The sequence below is a fragment of the Protomyctophum parallelum genome (assembly GCF_964188405.1).
Source record: "Protomyctophum parallelum genome assembly, chromosome: 19".
NCBI classification, from domain to species: domain Eukaryota; kingdom Metazoa; phylum Chordata; class Actinopteri; order Myctophiformes; family Myctophidae; genus Protomyctophum; species Protomyctophum parallelum.
This window is the reverse complement of record NC_139717.1, coordinates 25,444,005-25,463,927: the sequence shown is the minus strand read 5'-3', so window position 1 is coordinate 25,463,927 and position 19,923 is coordinate 25,444,005. Positions and strand designations below refer to the sequence as shown.

At 45.1% G+C, this 19,923-nt stretch overlaps 1 protein-coding gene across 1 annotated transcript; it reads left to right on the top strand.

The window, feature by feature from the left end:
• The first annotated feature begins 561 nt into the window (after positions 1 to 561).
• LOC310876645 (calmodulin-1) lies at positions 562 to 19,246 on the top strand. Its single transcript, XM_083790233.1, has 6 exons — positions 562 to 689; positions 8,114 to 8,144; positions 11,590 to 11,733; positions 16,145 to 16,251; positions 16,947 to 17,082; positions 17,971 to 19,246. Exons 1-6 carry the CDS (start codon positions 687 to 689, stop codon positions 17,997 to 17,999), a joined length of 450 nt encoding a protein of 149 aa, XP_083646359.1. The 5' UTR covers positions 562 to 686; the 3' UTR covers positions 18,000 to 19,246.
• The last annotated feature ends 677 nt before the right edge of the window (positions 19,247 to 19,923 follow it).

The window sequence follows — 19,923 nt, the reverse complement described above, 5'->3', positions numbered from 1 at the left end:
CAGGTAAAAGCCTGATAATCAACATTTACTTGAGTAAAAGTACACTACTAAAGTATTGGTATCAAAATGTACTTAAAGTAACAAAAGTAGAAAGCACTCATTATGCTGAATTAAAGTTTTCAAATGATAATATTTTGAAAATAGCTCACAATGCGTCACATTTGCGACGCATTGTGAGCTTGTAGATTGGCTAGTTTCAAATGGCCCAAATGTATATACTGTAGGGCTGAAGTGGTCAATGTAGGACTATATGTTTTGTAATAGCCTAATAATCGAAATCTACAAAGTAACTGGTAACTAAAGTTTTCAAATAGATAGTAGTGGAGTAAAAGTACAATATTAGCCTCTGAGATGTAGTGGAGTAGAAGTAAAAGTATTGGGAAAGTAATAATTACAAATATCTCAAAATTGTACGTTCTCAAAATTACTATCCACCACAACACACCACTACAAGTACAGTATTGAATTGAAATAATAAGGAAGTGAGTGCTGTGTGCCAGTGTGGCGGAGGGATACATAAGGTTGTTGAGGCACCCCCCCCCCCTACCCTACCCCCTCCCTCCCGGGTTCTGTGACCACACCACGGCCGATATACACGCTGCTGCTGGTGGAAGTCCATCTAAGGAACAGTCTGCTTCCATACACCACCAAGCACACAAACACCACCACCACCACCAACAGACAACATGGTAACGTATTCCTCATTCATTCGCTATTGCTGGGCAAATGTGTTTTTATTTTGTCGACTGTTCTTTGGCACGGTTTGTTGTAGTAGGCACACGTCTCGGTGTAGTATGGTGTGTTGATTTATTTGCGATTTAAGTTCGTTGCAGGCATTTTTCTCTCCTTCTTTTCACCAAAGACGAGGAAGGAACGCCCGTAAAAGCGCATCCCCCCCCCGGATTTCTCTAGTCTAAAACGGTTTGAAATGTAGTTGTTGTATGGGATCGTATTGGTCTATGGGATCATCATGTGAAGTATCTGTGTGTGTGTGATCTTTTATTTGTGTGTGTGTGTGTGTGTGTGTGTGTGTGTGTGTGTGTGTGTGTGTGTGTGTGTGTGTGTGTGTGTGGGTGTGTGTGTGTGTGTGTAGTGTACACGTTTCTGGGACGATGCTCCCTTCAAAATGGAACGTTATTATTCCTCCCCCCCCAAAAAACTGCGCAATTCTATACGGCTCTATACGGCTACTATGTTTTTTATATTGTCGATTCTGGTGGTTCGTGGTTCTGCGATGCAGATTGAATTAATTGCTGTCCAGCTGGATTAAGCTATTCTGGGTTATTGTGGCATAACGTAAGAGTGGCTATAAGTCATAAGTGCATTGGGCTACATTTTACAATCCGCCTTAGAAGCACAGGCGTGTTCAGTTCACACAGTAGTACTAACGTTAGCTGACTTAGCTCCATGCTGGCATTTGATTCCTGCCAGAGTCCCGACAGATCAATCAATCAACATCCAATAATAACCAACTTCCCCGGGACGAGATCCATCCATAATGTTCATTGTTTTTTGAAGGTTTACGGGCAATTTTTAGAATGGCACTCGAGGTGAATTATGCCTTCAGGGCGCTCCTCTCAGTTTGAGGAAATGATCTGTGTCGACACTCGAATAGGTCTCCCGTCTCCTCTGTTGCACCATGTTGCGCATGTTGCGTTACAACATCGTATCGTCGGTGTTCCGCAACGGAAATTGCCCATATTCTAAATGGCAAATGTTAACAATTTGCTGCTACACTGTCACCTGGCCCGGCGGGCCCATAGTCCCATACATACATTACATATGGCTGCTGCTCGACAACGATAACCGGTGCAGATCCGCCTTCACTGTCATGCATGCATTACAGGTTTATCTTTATCATATTATGCTGGTTGATTTGGTTGCCTCTTGCAAATTCTCGATGGTATGCAAATGCGGTGCCAGTTTGTCCAAGAAGCTTTATGGCACTTTACTTGCTAGTGCACTGCAAAACATCAACAGCTGTAAAGTTAGGATGGCTTTTATTTTTTCAACCTCTATATATATATATATATATTATTAGTAGTAATGTATGTTTTTGGAACTCTGACTAAAATGCCAGTAAACCCTATAATGTGGGTTCCATCAGCCGTAATTGGCTCATAAAATATAGTCTAGTATAATCATTTGCACCAGATGTTTCACACATGCTCATCATACCAGCCATTTCTGACATCTTGCGAGCAGATAATGAACATGGTGAACCTTCCCACTCGCTTCTCTCATGTGAGGAGAAGTCGTCAGGATCTGATTATTGAATAGATGCCTTCAAGCAAATCCATTGATTATCAACCTTGATGGATCACATTGATGGCACAAGGGAGCCAACTGCCAAGGAGCCACAGATCCCCCCCAAACACACGCGACATACACACAGCTCTGATTCTGATCAAATATCTCATATATGGTATCAAGCCACAACTCAGTTTCACATTGCAGCGCGACACACACAGTAATTGGAGTGTAAAGTGTAATTGTTATGGAGCTATCTCCTGCATATCAGCGTCTCTGAGAAGCCATAGTCCACAGGCGTAAGCCCCATGTCCTCATCAATGCGTCCACTGAAGTAGAAACACCCCCCCCCCCCATTGAGGTGGAAGTATCCAATAAGTAGTGGCACCATACGGAGGCTGCTATCCTATTCCTGTTACGCCCTTGTTTGCTGATGCATGTTTAGTAACTCCGAGGACATTGGATATGCTGCGATGAATAATTGATGTGCTTGGCGGCCAAACCATCGCCATGTCCTATATGTTATAGTGTCTACTAGCGAAGGTAAAGGGGCTGTCCTGTGTGTAGGGGGGGGGGGGGGCACGGGGGCACCCCGACGAGTGCCATCAGGCCATATGGTGGACTGTCCTGGCCCTGCAGGGTATGGAGAGAGGCTGGTGTTGGTTACACCCTTCCATTCTCCCTGCGCCCCTGAAGCAACAGGCCCCTTTCTGTCTTTTGTCTTGGGTCAATGGAGAAGAGGCGTTCAGCACTCTGTTGAGCTGAAAGCTCTTATAGAAAGGGAGCGCGTGGCTGTGTTTGGCACAATGAGTCTTTGTGTGTGGAAAAAACACGTGGTGTGTGTGTGTGTGTGTGTGTGTGTGTCACGTCCATCTGTCAGAGTAACGGCTGGTTTCGCACCTTTCACATGACTGTCATTGCACACAGAGCTGCTCCTTCACTATTGTGTATGTATGTATCCCACACGTGGTTGCCAGACTGCAAAACAACACCTCGTAGTTGTTGTGTTGTTTGTTGTTATGGGACAAGTTGCCTGGTTGCCCTCCCTTAAACAATTCTGCTTTTTTAAACATTGAAATAAACAGTCCCTCTGGGAGGGATGCAAAATATTCACAGAGGACCCGCCCACCCCACGCCCACAAACACACATACACACCCCTTGCTTTTTGTGAAGGCTCAATGCAGGGGTTGGCTGCCCGGGCAACCGCGGGAGTGGCTGACCCACTGTTGCCAACAAGTCGATGCCAGCATCCCTCCCGCAACCACATATTCGCCTCTACAAGCTGTCGTTAGGGCTGGAGGCCTGGCAACGCACATGCCTCTCCATAGGGTGGCATGGATCATGAATCAGAGGGAGTTTCCTCTGAGCAGTGTCAGAAGAAGTAGAGAGAGGAGCAGGAGGAGGAGTAGGAGTTGATATGGGCCAAGCTCCAAAAAGCCAAGGGGAAGGAGGGAGGAAGGGAAGGGATGGGCCGGTAGTGGGACTGGGTGGCGCAGCAGTGTTGCGAGGGCCCAGCACAGCAGCACCTGGGCCTTAGCCAGGGAAGGATATACGTTACGGTACTGAGTCACTGAAACCACCCCACACACACACCCAGAACACGGACAGAGGGAAAGTAAGTAGGAGGCAGATGGAAAAGGATGTAGAGAGGAAGAGGGTAGGGAGGGATCAGGGTTAGAAATAGAAGGAGAAGAGACGGAGCGATGAATGGGGGAAATGAACGGGGAGCATGACATGGAAAGATGGATGTAAGATGGAGGGAACGTAAAGGGGATAGAGAGGGCACCCAGCAGGAGGAGCATGCTAGCAGTGCTCATACACCCTGCCCATGTGCATGTACTGGAGTTGGTCCAATACCGATACTGGTATCGGTTACTCGGGCCGATACCACCCTCAAGTACTCGGAACCGGCCCCGATACTCTGACCAGAGTACCAAAACATCCAATTGACACTAGGCTGAACGAATGCAACGGGCAGTAATTCTGCCCCAACACTGCAGCAAATCGCCAAAAACATCCGATACAAGCATAAATGACAACTGAAAGTGTAGGCATGACAATGAAATTAAATTGGAGAAAAAGGGGGTAAAATAAGTGGTTACTGAACGAAAATAAAAAGTACTTGTATCGGCACTCGGTATCGGTGAGTACTAAAATTTAAATACATGTACTCGTACTTGGTCTGAAAAAAATGCCATCGGGACAACTCTAGCATGTACTGACATTACAGATCTACAAGCTCACACGCAACACGTGTGTGTGTGTGAGCTTGCAGATTGGCTGTTTTCAGTGCCCGACAGCTGCATGCAATTAATTAATGAATATCTCAGGCTTAAGGCCTGGGGATGGAGAAACAACAGAGATGAAAGGCCTTGTGGCCATTAGGCTCTGTCGTGGTGGCACACATGATCAAATCATGTCGGCTACTGTAATATTATCAAGGCCATTGAAGTCTGTGCTGATCGATGCCTCCCACAGCTAATTCTCCAGACGTGATTTCGAGAAAAATAGCATCTGGTGGGTGTATGCGCCTCAATCGGATGAAATCGCATCCGGTCCAAACCCAAGTTCTATTCATTATTCATCATCACATGGCTGAGCCTACGATGACCTTAATTTCCGCTTTACCGGCATGGAGGCCGCCATTGTAACGATCAGCTATTATTAGCATTAGTTCACACTGTTTATCTTTCGCCAGAAACGTTAACATGTTGGGACTCGGGAGTGATGCGGTACAAAATTACAAATGACATCCGAACCTCAGATGGATCAGCAAAACCATGGACAGCGCTCGTACTTTCAGAATTATGAGGCATTGTGAAAATCCTACTATTACCGGAGGTCTATGGGGGCCGTGTGCAAAGATCCTGGTGCTGGGGGTGACGGAGGCGTTGCCTAGCAACCGGACCAATGTTAAAAGCTGATTTTCCAGCCGGGGCGCCTGATGGAGGGGAAAGGAACTGGTTGGAATAACGTGTTCCTTCCATGCGCTACACTGTAAATCCCTGGAACATGTGACGCGTTTAAACCTAAACACCATGTGTGTAATAATAAAATGCCAAGTGTTTATTAATGTTCATAAAATACAGTAGAACACGAGTTCACTCAAACACCTCACGAGAACACCTAGTGTTCAAATTCTAAACACCTATATGACTGACTTTGATTGTAAAAACTAAACACGTTTATGTGTTTAAAAAGTGTTACAGGGATTAAACATGTTCTTCTGTTTATAATCTAAACACTGTGACAAGTTTAAAAAGTGTTACAAATATGTGTTTAAAACGCTTGGGTTTAGTGTGTATACGTCCTACCAGGGAAACTCCCCCCGTCAGGTGTCAAGGAGCAACTTGGACACTCGGGCATGAAGGAAGCATGAGTTCAAGTCCGTTGCTCTCCCCATGTCCCCCATATATGGGGACTAGGTTGGCGGAGGGTGTGTAGAGCCCAGGATCACATTAGATAATTGACACAGGGGTGAAAAATGGGTTACAAAATTGTGGGATAATGAATGAAATGTTCACACTTAGCAGTAAAATAATTAAATGTAAGCATGGTTCTGTCTTGTGTGCTGGGCTGTATCTGAGGACAGATTCGTTGCGCAAACACAAACCCAGCATGAGGTTTGCAGGAATTTGCTTTGGGGCTGAACCGGGTACTCTGACTAATTCACAGGAATTTTGGGAACGGACAAAAACATTGGTGTTGTTGAGGACAGAATGCTATTAATGGAGGATCGTGTGTGTGTCCACTAGTGTCCATCTGTCTGCCAGTCAGTGTGGGGCTATAGGTACATAATTTAGGTGGGCAGGTCTCATATAGGGTGGTGGGTGTCTGTCTTGTTCATGTGTGCTTGTCTGTTTGCGTCCCTGTTTTTCTGCCAGGTGGAATGACGTCAGTGGCCTGTTGCCGTAATAAACAATAAGCTTGTGTTTTCCCACATGGGGGAAGGGTGTGTACCTGCGGGAGGTGGCATTTGCACTGCCAGCTCCGTTGTTCACAGTTTATTACTGGGGATGTTTATTTGAAAGCACAGACTCCTCCTTCACAATGCTATCCATCTGTGCAAGGAGGGGGGGGGGTCTTCCAGTTAGATGAAAACAATAAAAAACAAGACGTATAAACCGAAGAGATAATTCAGCAAAAAAAAAAGTAAAGTGCCATTGTGCCATGAGAATTAAAACAATTTTAGATGTATGAAAAGGTCTGTCTTGGAAGGTACATTTTAAGAAGTGATTCATCAAGCCTGAGTCAGGTCGTTCCAGAGTCGAGGAGCCCCGACGGCAAAGTCACGGTCACCCTGTCTTCAGGTTCAGAAGAACAACTATCACACTATAGATGCAGGCCATTTAAAGCCATTGTGAGTCACCACCACTAGCCATTACAGAAAGCCTAGCTTAGTGCATGGAACAGCGCAACCGCCTGGCTAGGGAATCAAACCACACCGAACTCGGTGGCCCAATTCCCTCTGTTGGTAGGCAGTAAAAGCACTGTGGAAAATCCTCCCATGCTGTCCTGAAACAACCCTGCCTACATCTTCTCCTGGCCTCCAGATGATCCTTTTATGTCCTGTTTCTTTCTCTCACTGTGTTGCCCTGGTTGCCTAGTACCCTTTTGAGGGTGATAGGGTGATACACTGATTTGTAATCACTGTGCATGGGGAATTCATCTAGTTGTACAACAAATACAGTATTGTTTGATCCCTAAACCTGCAACAGTAAGGATCCGAGTATCCCTCCCTGGTTGTGATTTGTAACATTGCTGCTGTCCATTTGAAGGCAATTGAAGTCGATGGTGGTCATTAAAATGACCTTTTCAAAGGTCTTAGAAAGTTTTATGCCGGTCTAATGGCTCTTCTCTTGACTCAAACTCAATTGAGTGCGGTCGGTCTGTGGTGTAATTCTGTTTGGAGAAAAACATGTCGCCCTCAAATGGATGCACCACTTGGACAAAAAAAGATTTTATATATATATATATATATATATATATATATATATATATAAAATGTAGTTTTTTTCCCCTGTTACTGTAATGAAAAAAATGATCGAATGTATTCCAAATGGTAAAGAGAACTCTACGAGTGTATCTACCGTATGTTCACACTGCATGTCTCTGGTCTGCGTTATTTATAACTCGGCGTGTACCATAGTTATTATAATATAGCTAGACTGTGGATCACAGCCCCACTGTGATTGGCCAGTAGCGAGCTGCTTGCGCATAGTGCGTGCAAAGTTGACGATTCAAGAAATGCCATCAGCTCACAATGCCTCGATCATCTTGGCCGTCACTATGCACAAGCAGGAAATAAACAACCGCTCACCTGGTCCGTTTTTTTATTGTGGCTTTGATGCAAATTCTAAACATGGGTGCAGCAGCTGCAGAACTGATGCACCGAATATTTGGCTGCAGAAAATGGCAAAAAAATCATTTTCGGCCTATTCGGTTTCAGCCCAAATAGGCAGAAAATATATCCCAGAATAGTGTATGCAATTAATGCATTCAAAAGAGCTGAATAAATGTTTTATGGACCCATAATAGTGATTATTATTTAAGTTAAGTTTTTGCCATAAATCAGGTAGCTTTAAGGTACGGCCATGACAAGGGCCTGTAAATGGCCGCGACGCATCGACTCACCAAATACTGAGTCGTTCACATCCCTAATAAAACCTTGTAAGAGCGAGTGTCACAGGCATAGTTCAGCAGTGGGTCGGTGCCTGAACACTGTTCCCTGTGTCAAGGAAGTTTGGCCAAAGGGTGGGGATTTTGTGGGAAGCAATGATGAAATGGTTGGAATAATCGCCTGTTGAGTAACTTGTTTGTTTTCTTTCCTCTCCCCTCCCTCTTCGTTTTTTCCAACCGCAGGCTGACCAACTAACAGAGGAGCAGATCGCAGGTAGGAAGACAGTGAATTTGAGACACACACACGCACACTTTTGACATTGACATGTGTTAATTAACTCAATTTAGGCATTTAGTCGAAGCTCTTATCCAGGTTACCTTACAAAGTGCAAGATTGGAAGTGCCATGAACCCTATAGTCAACAAGTGAGGGGGTAAATGGTACAGTAAACTGAGTGCAAACACAATGACATTCTACAAAGTAGCTGTCATCATGACATGTGACTTGGGGCATACCCTGCCCAATCTTTACATAGCAACTTACTGCCTTTTAGGGTGCAGTTGGTGAACGAAGCCTCGTAAGTTGCAATGCGGCTCATTCGGCAAATACCTGTATCAATTCTCTGCTGCCGCATGGTGTAACTCACTATGGCAGAGAAGAACAGACATGCACTGTACTGTACGGTACATGTATGTACCAGCGAGGGCTTATGATTGGTTTTGTGGGGCGATACTGTACATGCAGTAACAGACAAAACAAACCTGTTCTGCATGGCAAAAAGCCTTTTGCTACTTTAAACAAAATGGGGAATAATAATACTGTGGCTTCTCTTCTCGGATGTCATGATGTGACCAATCTATGATGTCCATAACTATGACGTCACGTCAGTCATCTCCAGATTTGTGCCAGTCTCACCCGGTTCAGCAGAGCCTCTCTAGACAGCTCTGCCCCTACAGGGGCATGCCGTAAAAAACGGTTGCTGATTACCATCCTGTAATCGTCTACATTAGGGATGCAAATGATCAATTAATTCATTAAGCGTTTAATGATTCATGTAATCAATGAATTGATGGTTGAAGATGCACCAAAATGAGGAAACACGAAAACTGAATACCAAAACACTGAATGTGACTTTTACATTATTATTATTTACCAATTGTTTGTGCCATTGCTATCAAGACTGTGACTTTGTGTTGATTATTAATCACTTAATGATGTTTGGGAGACAAGAAACACTTTTCCTCCTATGTGGGTAATATGTGTTTTTAGATATTTTAGTTTCAAGTGTCAATGATGTCATGGACACTGGTCTCACTTCTTTCCTGGACAACATGTAGTCCAGGAAGTAAGATAGCCCAGTGTCCATGACATCATGGACACTTGGAAATACTAAAATGTCTAAAAACACGTTTCTTGTCTCCCAAACATCATTAAAATAAGATCTGGTTGCAAAAGGGGTGAATTGTCCCTTTAAACTTAATATTGTGTAGTGCTTCAGTAAATGAAGTTCGATTCCATGACGCGTTGTGAGTGAGCTTGTAGATCTGCTATATTAGACGTGCGGTGCAGACTTTAAACTCCAATAGTTTTAGTTGTCCAGCGCCTGTCCAAATGCCTCATGCTTTGGCGTCGTGTCTCTGGCATTGAATGGTGCATTCACACCAGGACAGACGCAAACAATCGGATCACGGTAATCAGTAGAGACACTGCCACTGTGGTTCAGTTATGTTCTGGACGTGAAATATGTTTTGGCTCATTAAGAGGTGAAGAGGCTGGCGTCACCGTGTGCTCTCGGCTCAACTGCTGCTACACACGCAGTCCCCACGGCTCTGCTGTTTCACAGACCGTCAGCGTCTGCTGTTTTTTCTGTCATGAATTAATGTGGTATATTATGCTTTTGTTTGAGCTGTGCTCTGGCTACATAACGTCGGCCCTGTGTTACTGGCAGCCACTCGCGCCAGACAGATAATCATGTAGCCTTGGGTTTCCGATAATGAAGGGTGGGGGGAAAAAACGCGGAGCGTTACATTAATTGTTTAATTGATCAATTTAAATTCTTCATGGCAAATCGGCAATCGATCAATAGTTTAAGATTAATTGTTAACATGTCTAGTCCACATGCATGTCTCATTAGCCATTTTCTGTTCGCGTCTACGCCGTCAAGAGCCAGGGATCAGAATATTGGACTGAATATTGGTGGCAGTCCTTTGTAGCCGGAGCTTGTCAGGGTGATGGTGGGCGGTGTGGGGGGACAGAGGGTGATGGTGGGCGGTGTGGGGGGACAGAGGGTGATGGTGGGCGGTGTGGGGGGACAGAGGGTGATGGTGGGCGGTGTGGGGGGGACAGAGAGAATGTTCAACAGTGGCATGAGTCAGAACTCTATGCAGTTTGTCTAAAACGGTGCTACTCAACCCGCGGCCTGTGATTACAGACCCTGCTTTATGTATCTGCGGCCCGTCATGGTCATACCTATACAAATATGATTGGTTATTTTCATTGTTTTGAACAAGCTTGTAGGTATAGTATTGTTTGTTCCAAGAGAAAGTGATATGTGGCTCCATTATTTATTCATTATATGTGACCAGATTTGACTGAGAGCCTGCAATCGTGCAAATTCCAGCTTTTCACTTTCTTGTTTCTTTTTTTCCCCCAAAATGAGTTAATAGCTCAGGCAGACTCTTCTAGAGACCGACCGATATGGAATTTTGTGACCGATACGATAGAGGGTAACAATCACCGATAACCGATATGCAACCGATATACTGATTTTTTTTTTTTAAACTGGAATAAAAACAGGCCTTTTATTTTAGGATTGTGGAAAGATTTTGCACCGATATGATTATGCAAAGGTACAGTCAAAGAACCCCCAGTTTGAAATGCATTAGGCCACAGACCCCCATTTGATACCATTTGCTCTCTGGGAGTACACTATCATCAGTGTTAATTTAACTCTGAAAATCAGGGTCCATTTGGTGCTAACAGTATTATCAAAAAATATATCTCAGTTTGAAGATTCAAATTATGGATAATAAATGGAGTGCAGTGCGAGTCACTTTTCCTCCTCTTCTACACACACACACACATACATTACATGTGCGTGCACACACACAAGACACCTCGGTGCACTCTGCTGGAGAAAATAAATCATTACACTAGGTTTTAAACCAGACACAGCATATTTTATTTTATCGGCCCATCAGTGAAATTTTCACCGATACGATACGGTGGCCGATAACCATATATGGTCATATCGGCCGCCGATATATCGGTGTACCGATTATCGGTCGTTCTCTAGACTCTTCACATACTAGGGCATGTCTGAATTAAATGTCAGAGCTGAAATTGACATGTAAACATAAAATAAATGCTTAAACATTACATGTGTAATGTTAGAGACCACAGAAGTGAACCTTTCAAGCCTGTTTTCTCAACTTGCTGTTTTCTGCAAGACATTACTCTATAAGCCATATCTCCAAATCTGGTGGGTCAAACTGAACAACCAATGTCAATTTGGAGCTATGATTCCCTGCTTTCACATGACATGAAAAAAACGAAAATTCAGAAAAAATGGCAGTCCCTCAGTCAAATTTGGTCACATATGTTCTCTTCCCATTTTGTGAATGACCATTTTGGTCGGAACTAGTCCTAATACAGCCCATTGCACCAAGCGACGCGTCTACACTTTTCTAACCCTTTCACTCCCTCTCTACCTCTTCCAGAGTTCAAGGAGGCTTTCTCCTTATTCGACAAGGACGGCGATGGCACCATCACCACCAAAGAGCTGGGCACCGTCATGAGGTCGCTGGGTCAAAACCCCACAGAGGCTGAGCTGCAGGACATGATTAATGAAGTGGACGCAGACGGTTAGTACACACACACACACACACACACACACGGTGGAGAAGCAGCGATTGTGGATTTTTGTTTATGGTCACACATTGTCAAATTAGGAAATGGAAATGATTCTCATGATTACCATGAAATGAGGAAGCGTGAGACTTGGAATTCATGGGAACATTCTGAGCTATTGCAAATACACTGTCGTTGCCTTCCTTCCTCACCATTCTTCATCCCTACCAACCGTCCGGTTGGCACCCCCCCCCCGCCCCGCCATGGGTGTGTCAGCAGTGTAGTCACTGTGTGTTAACGTACATCATTGTTGACAACGTCAGAGAAGAATCGTGTACAAGAGCGAAAAGTGAGAACCAGTGTCAGAGACCGTCGCATCGTAGGAGCCAGCCGGGGCTGTGAGGCCATCGAGTTCCATTACTGAGACAGACACGTACGCAAACAGACAGACGCGGTCTTCCTCTATTCCTCTTCATGCTCTCAGAATGTTGAGTCCCTTTAATGTAGGACCTTCTAATTAATAACAGAGAGAGAGAGTGACAGAGATGGAGAAAGATGGACAGAGAAAGAGAAGGAGGCATGCCTGCAGGCCAGCTGGCTGGGCGTCTGTCCTTGGGCTGTAAGGTAGGGGAATGGGAACTGTCAAAGCCAGCCTGTATTTCACCGGTGCTCTGTCAGCTTATAGGATTCTGTAAATGGGGAGCACATTGATCAGGAGAAATCAATCGCGCCGCGGCTCGGCTGCCCCTATTGAAATGTCCTCCCACCGTCGTCGCTCTCGCCAACTCCCCTCCCTCTTTTCACAGCTGACTGCAAGTACGCACACTCAATTGTGCATGCATGCACATATTACACACACATGCGCGCACGCGAGCTCACACAAACCACTGCTAACCTCCTCTTGTTCTGCCTCTGCCTCCCCTGGCTGATGCAATCTAGGTCAGACAGCAATGAAGCTAGTAATGGAAAATAAAAGTGGTTACATAAGGCCTCTCCAGGCTTTGCACATCCAGTGCCCACATAGGAAGCAATAGGATGGCAGCTGGCCATTGAACAGCAGCTTTATTTACCGACCACGGAGAGTCTTGAGAGAATTGAGGAAGATGAGGAATGACTTATTGGGCTATGCAATGAACCCAGAAACCCCCTTTTTAGGAGACTGGCAATAACTACAACTGCCCAAAATGTAGTCTGCCTTTGCTTCACCAGGCAAATGCACTTACGGGTTGATTCTGGGTTGGAATATTCAGCGTGTACCACTAGTTTCTGTCAGTATTAGTGGAGTACACACACTACAGCTTATTGTATGAAGATGCTATTTATTTCATGATACTGAACGATGGGTTCAACAGCTATTTGGCTCAGGTCTGTCCGAGAGATCAAGGTAGCTACAGTAGCTTTTAGCCCCCACACTACAGCATTCATCATGGTTGGACGATACTTTCCTCGCCTTCTACTCCATGACCACATATAGAAATCCACTGAGATGCTTCAGCCCTGTCTAGTTTTGCGTCAGCGCGCTCTCTCTCTCTCTCTCTTTCTCTCTCTCTCTCTCTCTCTTCATGTGTCGTCCTACTACTCTCTCCCACACGGTTGGCTCCTTCCTTACATACTCTCCGCATCTCCATCTTTCCCCAACTACAGCTCATCTCGCCCACTGACTCACTCACTCATTGACAACGTCGCTCTCCCTCCTTCCCTCCCACATCTTCTCTCGCCTCAGTCACCCCCCCCCCCTTCCTCCTATCCCCCCCTCCCCTTCTCCCCCCTCCTCTCCTCTCCCAGTGACTGAAGCAGTAGCATTGAGCCCCAACCCTTCCTCCTATCCCCCTCCCCTTCTCCCCCCTCCTCTCCTCTCCCAGTGACTGAAGCAGTAGCATTGAGCCCCAGGCTTTAGTGGAGCAGCAGAGCAGATACAACTCCTGGGCCCACACTTCTTCTCTAGTTATCGTTCCTCCCCCCCCCCCCCCCCCCCCCCCCATCCCCAATGGCAGCACGTGTTTCCTCGACGCTGCCGACTGTCTCTGTGCGTTAGATAATAGCTCCTTAGATCACTACTGCAGGCCATTAGATCACCATCTGCCCCATCCCATCACCACACCTCCCTCCATCCCCTCTCTCTCTCTGAGCTCTTCTAATATATCTTTTATATACCTCTATCTCTCTCTCCTATTGATATCTATTGTACTACCTCTCTCGCTCTCTCTCTCTCTCTCTGTGCAGTGCGTTGTATTGCTGGTTAATCCTACTCCCACAGCCCCCCCCCCCCTCTCTAATCCTTTGACCTCACTGTCCCTGACCTTTCCCTATAATCCAAATATATTATCTTGGTCTTACGCCCCCGATTGTACACACGAGTAAAATTAACCCTCTGGATTTTGCTGTGCAGCATCTCCAGACAAGACACACAAAAAAGAAACACATGCCATCTCCAGTTTACTTCCTGTATCTGCGTGAAGTAGGTGGCCTCCTTTCTTTTCTTTTTTTAGGAGACCGGAAGTCTTGTATTAATTCCAATGTGAACGTGAATGCAGCTTCTGAACCATTCTTTAGCCCCGTTCCTGATACAAGTATGCACTGTATAGAGGAGAGAGTGAGAGAGTAGGGGAGTGACATGCAACAAATGGCCCGGCCAAACCAGGTACTCGTTGTCAGGCATTGGATTAGTGTGCCCTAACTAATTTGTGCCCTCACCATGACCCCACCCATCACCTCTGCCCACTTCCTCCTGTCTGTGAGGGGATATGGATTATAGTTCTCAGTTGCCATGACTGATCTCAGTCATTTTGATTCCATAGAAGCCAGCCTGTCTTCTATGGAAGCCATACAATCTTACTAGTCTGGGATATATTTCATATAAAAGCAAAGGTTAAAGCCTCAGTCTGTGATTTCTTCACCTGGATGGCAGTACCGTATGTAGAACGGCATGGGGCAATATTACTAAAACATCATAATGTTGCATCTTGTGTTAATTGTTTAGAAAACTACGCTAGTGTGTGGTTTCACAAATTGCGCATTTGATTTTGCTTTCATCCATGCGGGGGCGCTTTCATGGAGCTGTGGAGATCACTGGTCCTGCCCTGTCTACAGGGCCTGATCCCTGGCTAATCCCACCTTGACACCAACAGCAACATGGATATCGATCCTGCCACACACACACACACACACACACACACGTACACCAACCATCAGCACAGCAGTGGCCACCAGCACCACTGATCCCCTATACATCCTCCCATGCTTTCCAGCCCACCCACACATTAAGGTCACATTCATTACGTACCAAACGTACACGAGTGAACAAAGCGCAGAGCGGGTCAAAACAAGCGAGGGGCGACGGCTGGTATGAAGGAGGGATATATGGAGATGAAAAGAGGGATAGAGCTAGGTGCCGGGGATGAATGGAATGGAAGAGAATAGGGACGGATAAAACAGAAGCTATAGGTGTTGATGAAGAGGGTAGAAAGAGTGGAATGCCAGAATGAAAAGGGATGGACATATTGGGTGGAGGAAGAGAGAGAAAGGGGATGCATGGGTGGATGTATTGGAGAGAGATGCCGCTATACAAACAGGTTCTCCTGACGGGGGAAGCAGGGGCACAATGAGCCCTTTTGATTTATGTTAGTTCCAGGAAGGCCGGGCCGTATGTCTGCATTATGGATGACCTGCTCAACGTCCTCCCTACCACGCCACGCCGCTGCTCCCTGTGTAACGACCACCACCACCACCTACTCCTCCGGCTTCCTTCCTTGTGGAGACGCACACACACATAAAAAGTTTCTGCCCGACTGCAACGATATAAATCCTCTGTTTCTGTGGCTGCGGCGAGGCCATTTACGGCAGGAAGGAAGCTGTACAGAGAATGATTTGAGGGGTGTTCCCATAGAGTAATACAAGGATAGGGACCGGACCGGAGCGGCAGCCCCGCCCCCTGCTATTCATTTCAGTGGCGTTTTGAAGCAACCGGAACTAAGAACGGTCTACTTCCGCATTTGCCAACCAAATTTTGGTTGGCAAATGCGGAAGTGCAAACTAGCGCTCAATGTTAAAAACCCCAGCTGCACGGGGTTTTCCTCGTCATAAATCCACGGGTCCGCCTGCAGTTCACGCTCTAACCAGTAGGGCCGAGTGCTTCAACGTTGGAGAGCCTCCCTGCGGTCTTGGGTGTTCCCTTCGCCACGATGACTCAGGTCTCAAGGTGCTCTTGGTGTGTGAGAAAAGCCCCTCAAGGACCTGAAGAAACCCCTTGCCTTTTTTGTACCTATTTAGAAGTTTTAGGCTTAATCAGTTCATGATTATAAGAGGCAAGCGGGCGGGCCAAATTAAAATATTCATCTAATCACCTAAACGCTCATTTATTTATTTCTATCCGTTACGCTAGAGCAATTTCTCTGATGGTGCTCATTTTGTAATCTCTCATTCCAGGTAATGGAACCATCGACTTCCCCGAATTCCTGACCATGATGGCCAGAAAAATGAAGGACACAGACAGCGAGGAGGAGATCCGCGAGGCGTTCCGGGTATTTGACAAGGTAACCCGCGTGAATGTTTCTTCAGTGTCTGTCACAGCGAGTTGACACAGCGCCTTCTGACCTTCTTAATGACAGAGTCATGATGATCTTAATGATGAGTCTTACCAGCCACACCTGTTCTAAACCGTATTACAATTTTAGCAATTATTAACACTGACACTAATAACCATGTCATCAGCAAATACTAATTAAACAAAGAAACATTGTGCAGCATGATGACCGATGAGGTGAAATCGGACCATACAAATGGTCTGGCAATACTGTAGGCTGGACAAGCACAAGACCTACTGCCGAAAGAATGTATGAGACTACAGGAAGTCACATACGGAAGGGAAACACATAGCAACACTGTACTTCCTGTCCTTCCGGTTACGCACTTTGGTCAGTAGTAGTCATTTCCTCAGCTTTATCTCTCCACGAGACGCTGCGAATAGACAATGAAACTGTTATGGTCTTATTTAGAACCCAACAAACCAGTTATATACAAGAAGGTCACAACTATTACTACTCAAACACCCCCTTCAAATATGCCCAGGTGTTTCTCCAACTTGCTGCACCTGTTGCTATGTCAGTTCGTTAACCAAGGCGATGGGAATTTCGCCTTGCCACTTGTCACCCAGCAGCGTCCGTCCGTCCCCCGCCCCCCTCTTGCCTTTCTCACCTTGGCCTGCCTGTGTGTTTGTGTGTTTCACCAGGATGGAAATGGCTACATTAGTGCCGCAGAGCTCCGTCACGTCATGACAAACCTGGGAGAGAAGCTAACGGACGAAGAAGTGGACGAGATGATCCGAGAAGCAGACATTGACGGAGATGGCCAGGTCAACTACGAAGGTAATGAACGATCAACTAAATATTTGCATTTACTGTACGCTCAAATTTACCCACAATACAGATAGTTTTATATTCGAGACCACTGCACTGACTGGCTTGACTCTGCTATATATACGGGTACATGAAGAGAAAGAGACAGCCAGCCATGCGTAATATCGACTATTGGATGAAGGCTATAGATGGAGGCTATACTAAATGTAGAGATGGGAGAAAGACGTCCTTCTGTATTACATCACATTGCCAAGAGCCATGGCGCACGCACTCTCTCACACACTCTCATACAACTCAACCCCCCTCCTTCCTCCTCCTATCTTTTCTCTCGGCAGTCGGCACATCACATGAGAGGATGCTCTCATTATCTCGCAGGGCGTTGATAGTTGCGAAAGTCTTGAAATGCGCCTCACTTCCAATACTTATGGACTGGTATGGTCTTTGCAAATTAACCCATTTTGGACGGGAACCCCTTTTGGTGTTTTAAACATTATGTTATAGTTTAGCTATTGAAAAATAGCAGATCTACGAGCTTGTAGGTCTGTAATTTTTGAAAAATCGTGAAAATATTTATTTCAGAAAACTGGAGGATTTATAAGATTTCGTTTTAATTTTGAGGTCCGGCCAAAATGGATTAAAGCCATTCTGATTGATCGTGCATGTGTCTACCATGCAACTGCAGAAGCTTATTTTTTCTTTCCTTTTTAAAAATGAAACGGGCTTAATGAGATGGACACGGAAGCTGTTAGGAAAGGGGACACTAATTAGGACGCGTGTTTCCGAACCTGCTCGGGTTGATTAAAAAATTAACAAAGCATTTAACAATTTAGCAGGTGACTGGCCCTGTTACTCCTGTCCTAATGCTATCTTGTCCTCTCTCTCTCTCTCTCTCTGCAGAATTTGTACAGATGATGACCGCAAAGTGAAGCTTGCCTGCCCTGTCCTGTCCCCTCTTAGAAGACAACAAAAAAGAAAAACAAAACAAAAAAACAAAACAAAAAAAATCCAAAAATGTTTTACTTACCTCTTGGGAAAAAAAAGAAAAATGTTCATTTATTCATACTGTTTCTGTATAGAAAATAATTGAATGTTGAAATTTTAAAATATCCTTCTGTCCACACAGGATAAACAAAACAACCAAACAAAAAAAAAAAAGAGAAAAATATACAAAAAATATCTGCATGAAAACAATGGTTAGTGATCCTGTCCCCCCCACCCCTCCCTTTCACCCTCTGTTTATAGCATCAGTACTTAACAACAACAACAGCTAAGAGAAGAAAAAAAACACTCAAACTAAACTGTAAAAACACAAAAACCATGTAACAACACAAAAAACCTTCAAACTGAAGCGGAGGCATTTGGTGAACTCTTGTGCGGTTCCATCTGCTAGTGGTAAATGTGTGGGCTGGCCATCCCTATCGGTTCTACTACTACTTATTTCTCTGTTTTCTGTTCTCCACGCATGCAGCTTGAGGCCGGAGCACTCCCCCCCCCCCCCCCCCCCCCCCGGCCCCTCCCCCCCTCCCCTCCGGGTAACCAGAGCGTGCTGATTCCACTATAAGCTGTCCTCTTGTTGGTTTGGTACAGATTTTTTTTTCTTTTGGTATTTGGAGAGGAAACCCCAGCCCCCTCCCCCTCCAACCCCATAATCCGTTAAAACCAGACGAGAATATAATCCGGTTCTGACCCAAGTTTTGTGGGGGTGGGGAGGGAGGGGAGGGAGGGAGGTGGAATGGGACTTAATTGTATGCTAGATAAAAAGAGTTTAAAAAAAAAGACATTTTCAAATGTTTGGCATGTAATTTTCTTTCTTTTTTTAATGTTCTTTGGGCAGCCATCTTCTAGTTGTGTGTCCTTGCCCTGTTAAAAGAGGGGGCGGGGCTTCAAAAGTCTTATGGTGATTTTTTCTTTCTTTTCTTTTTCTTTTTTCTTTGCTGAGATGGAAGAGTGTCCTCTTTCTGGCAGGAGAGAGAATCACTGGCCTTCACTTATTCTTATTTTTTTTATTTTTTTTCTTCTGTTTCTCGACTCGGACACGAGCATAGTGAGGAGGATGGAGGAGAGGTGCACGGTCCGAGTTCAGTTTACATTCATTCCAAGTTGTACATGCTAGTCCTTATTTTACTTTTTTTTTTTTTTTTTTTTCAAATAAAAAAAAAGACCGTAAACTTTATATACCGTGTCTGTATTGTCATATGTTTGTTCTAAGCATCATCATCGTGTCTAGGGGTTGTTTGAAGTCTCGACATTCCTGATTGTCAAGGATATCCTTTAGGACGTGCCATCCATTGTTATACATGTAGTTTGTCAGCCAAGGGCTTTACTAGTGTTTATTACACGGCTTTGTTGAATGCTTGATTCCGATTGGTTCATCGCTGAATTCAGCAGTGTGTTATTTCTTGATAATGACCTAATCAAAGCCTCAGAGCACCTGGCTGCGCTGCTTCAAGGCTTTTATACTGTATCCAACATGACAGCCATGTTAACAAACACACAGTCATTTACAGCTAAACATTGCTCTCAAGAATGTTTTTTTAACATTTGAAGCAAGAAATGGACGATGCAGTAACCTGAAAATTCATGTGTCATCATGTCCTATTCGGTGTCATGAATGATGCAACCTGAAAATGGGAGATCTAACGAGCTCCCAATGTGTTACGGCTACGACTGGTTATGAGCTTGTAGATTTCCGGTGCAACCACCACACCGCAGCGGCACACAGTATTAATCCATTTTGACCTGAGATCGGATTCTAAAAACGTCTTCTACATCCTGACAGTTTTCTGACAAAGCTATGTTTCTATGTCGGTCTTTTTTTCAAAAATATCAGACCTACAAGCTCTACGAGCT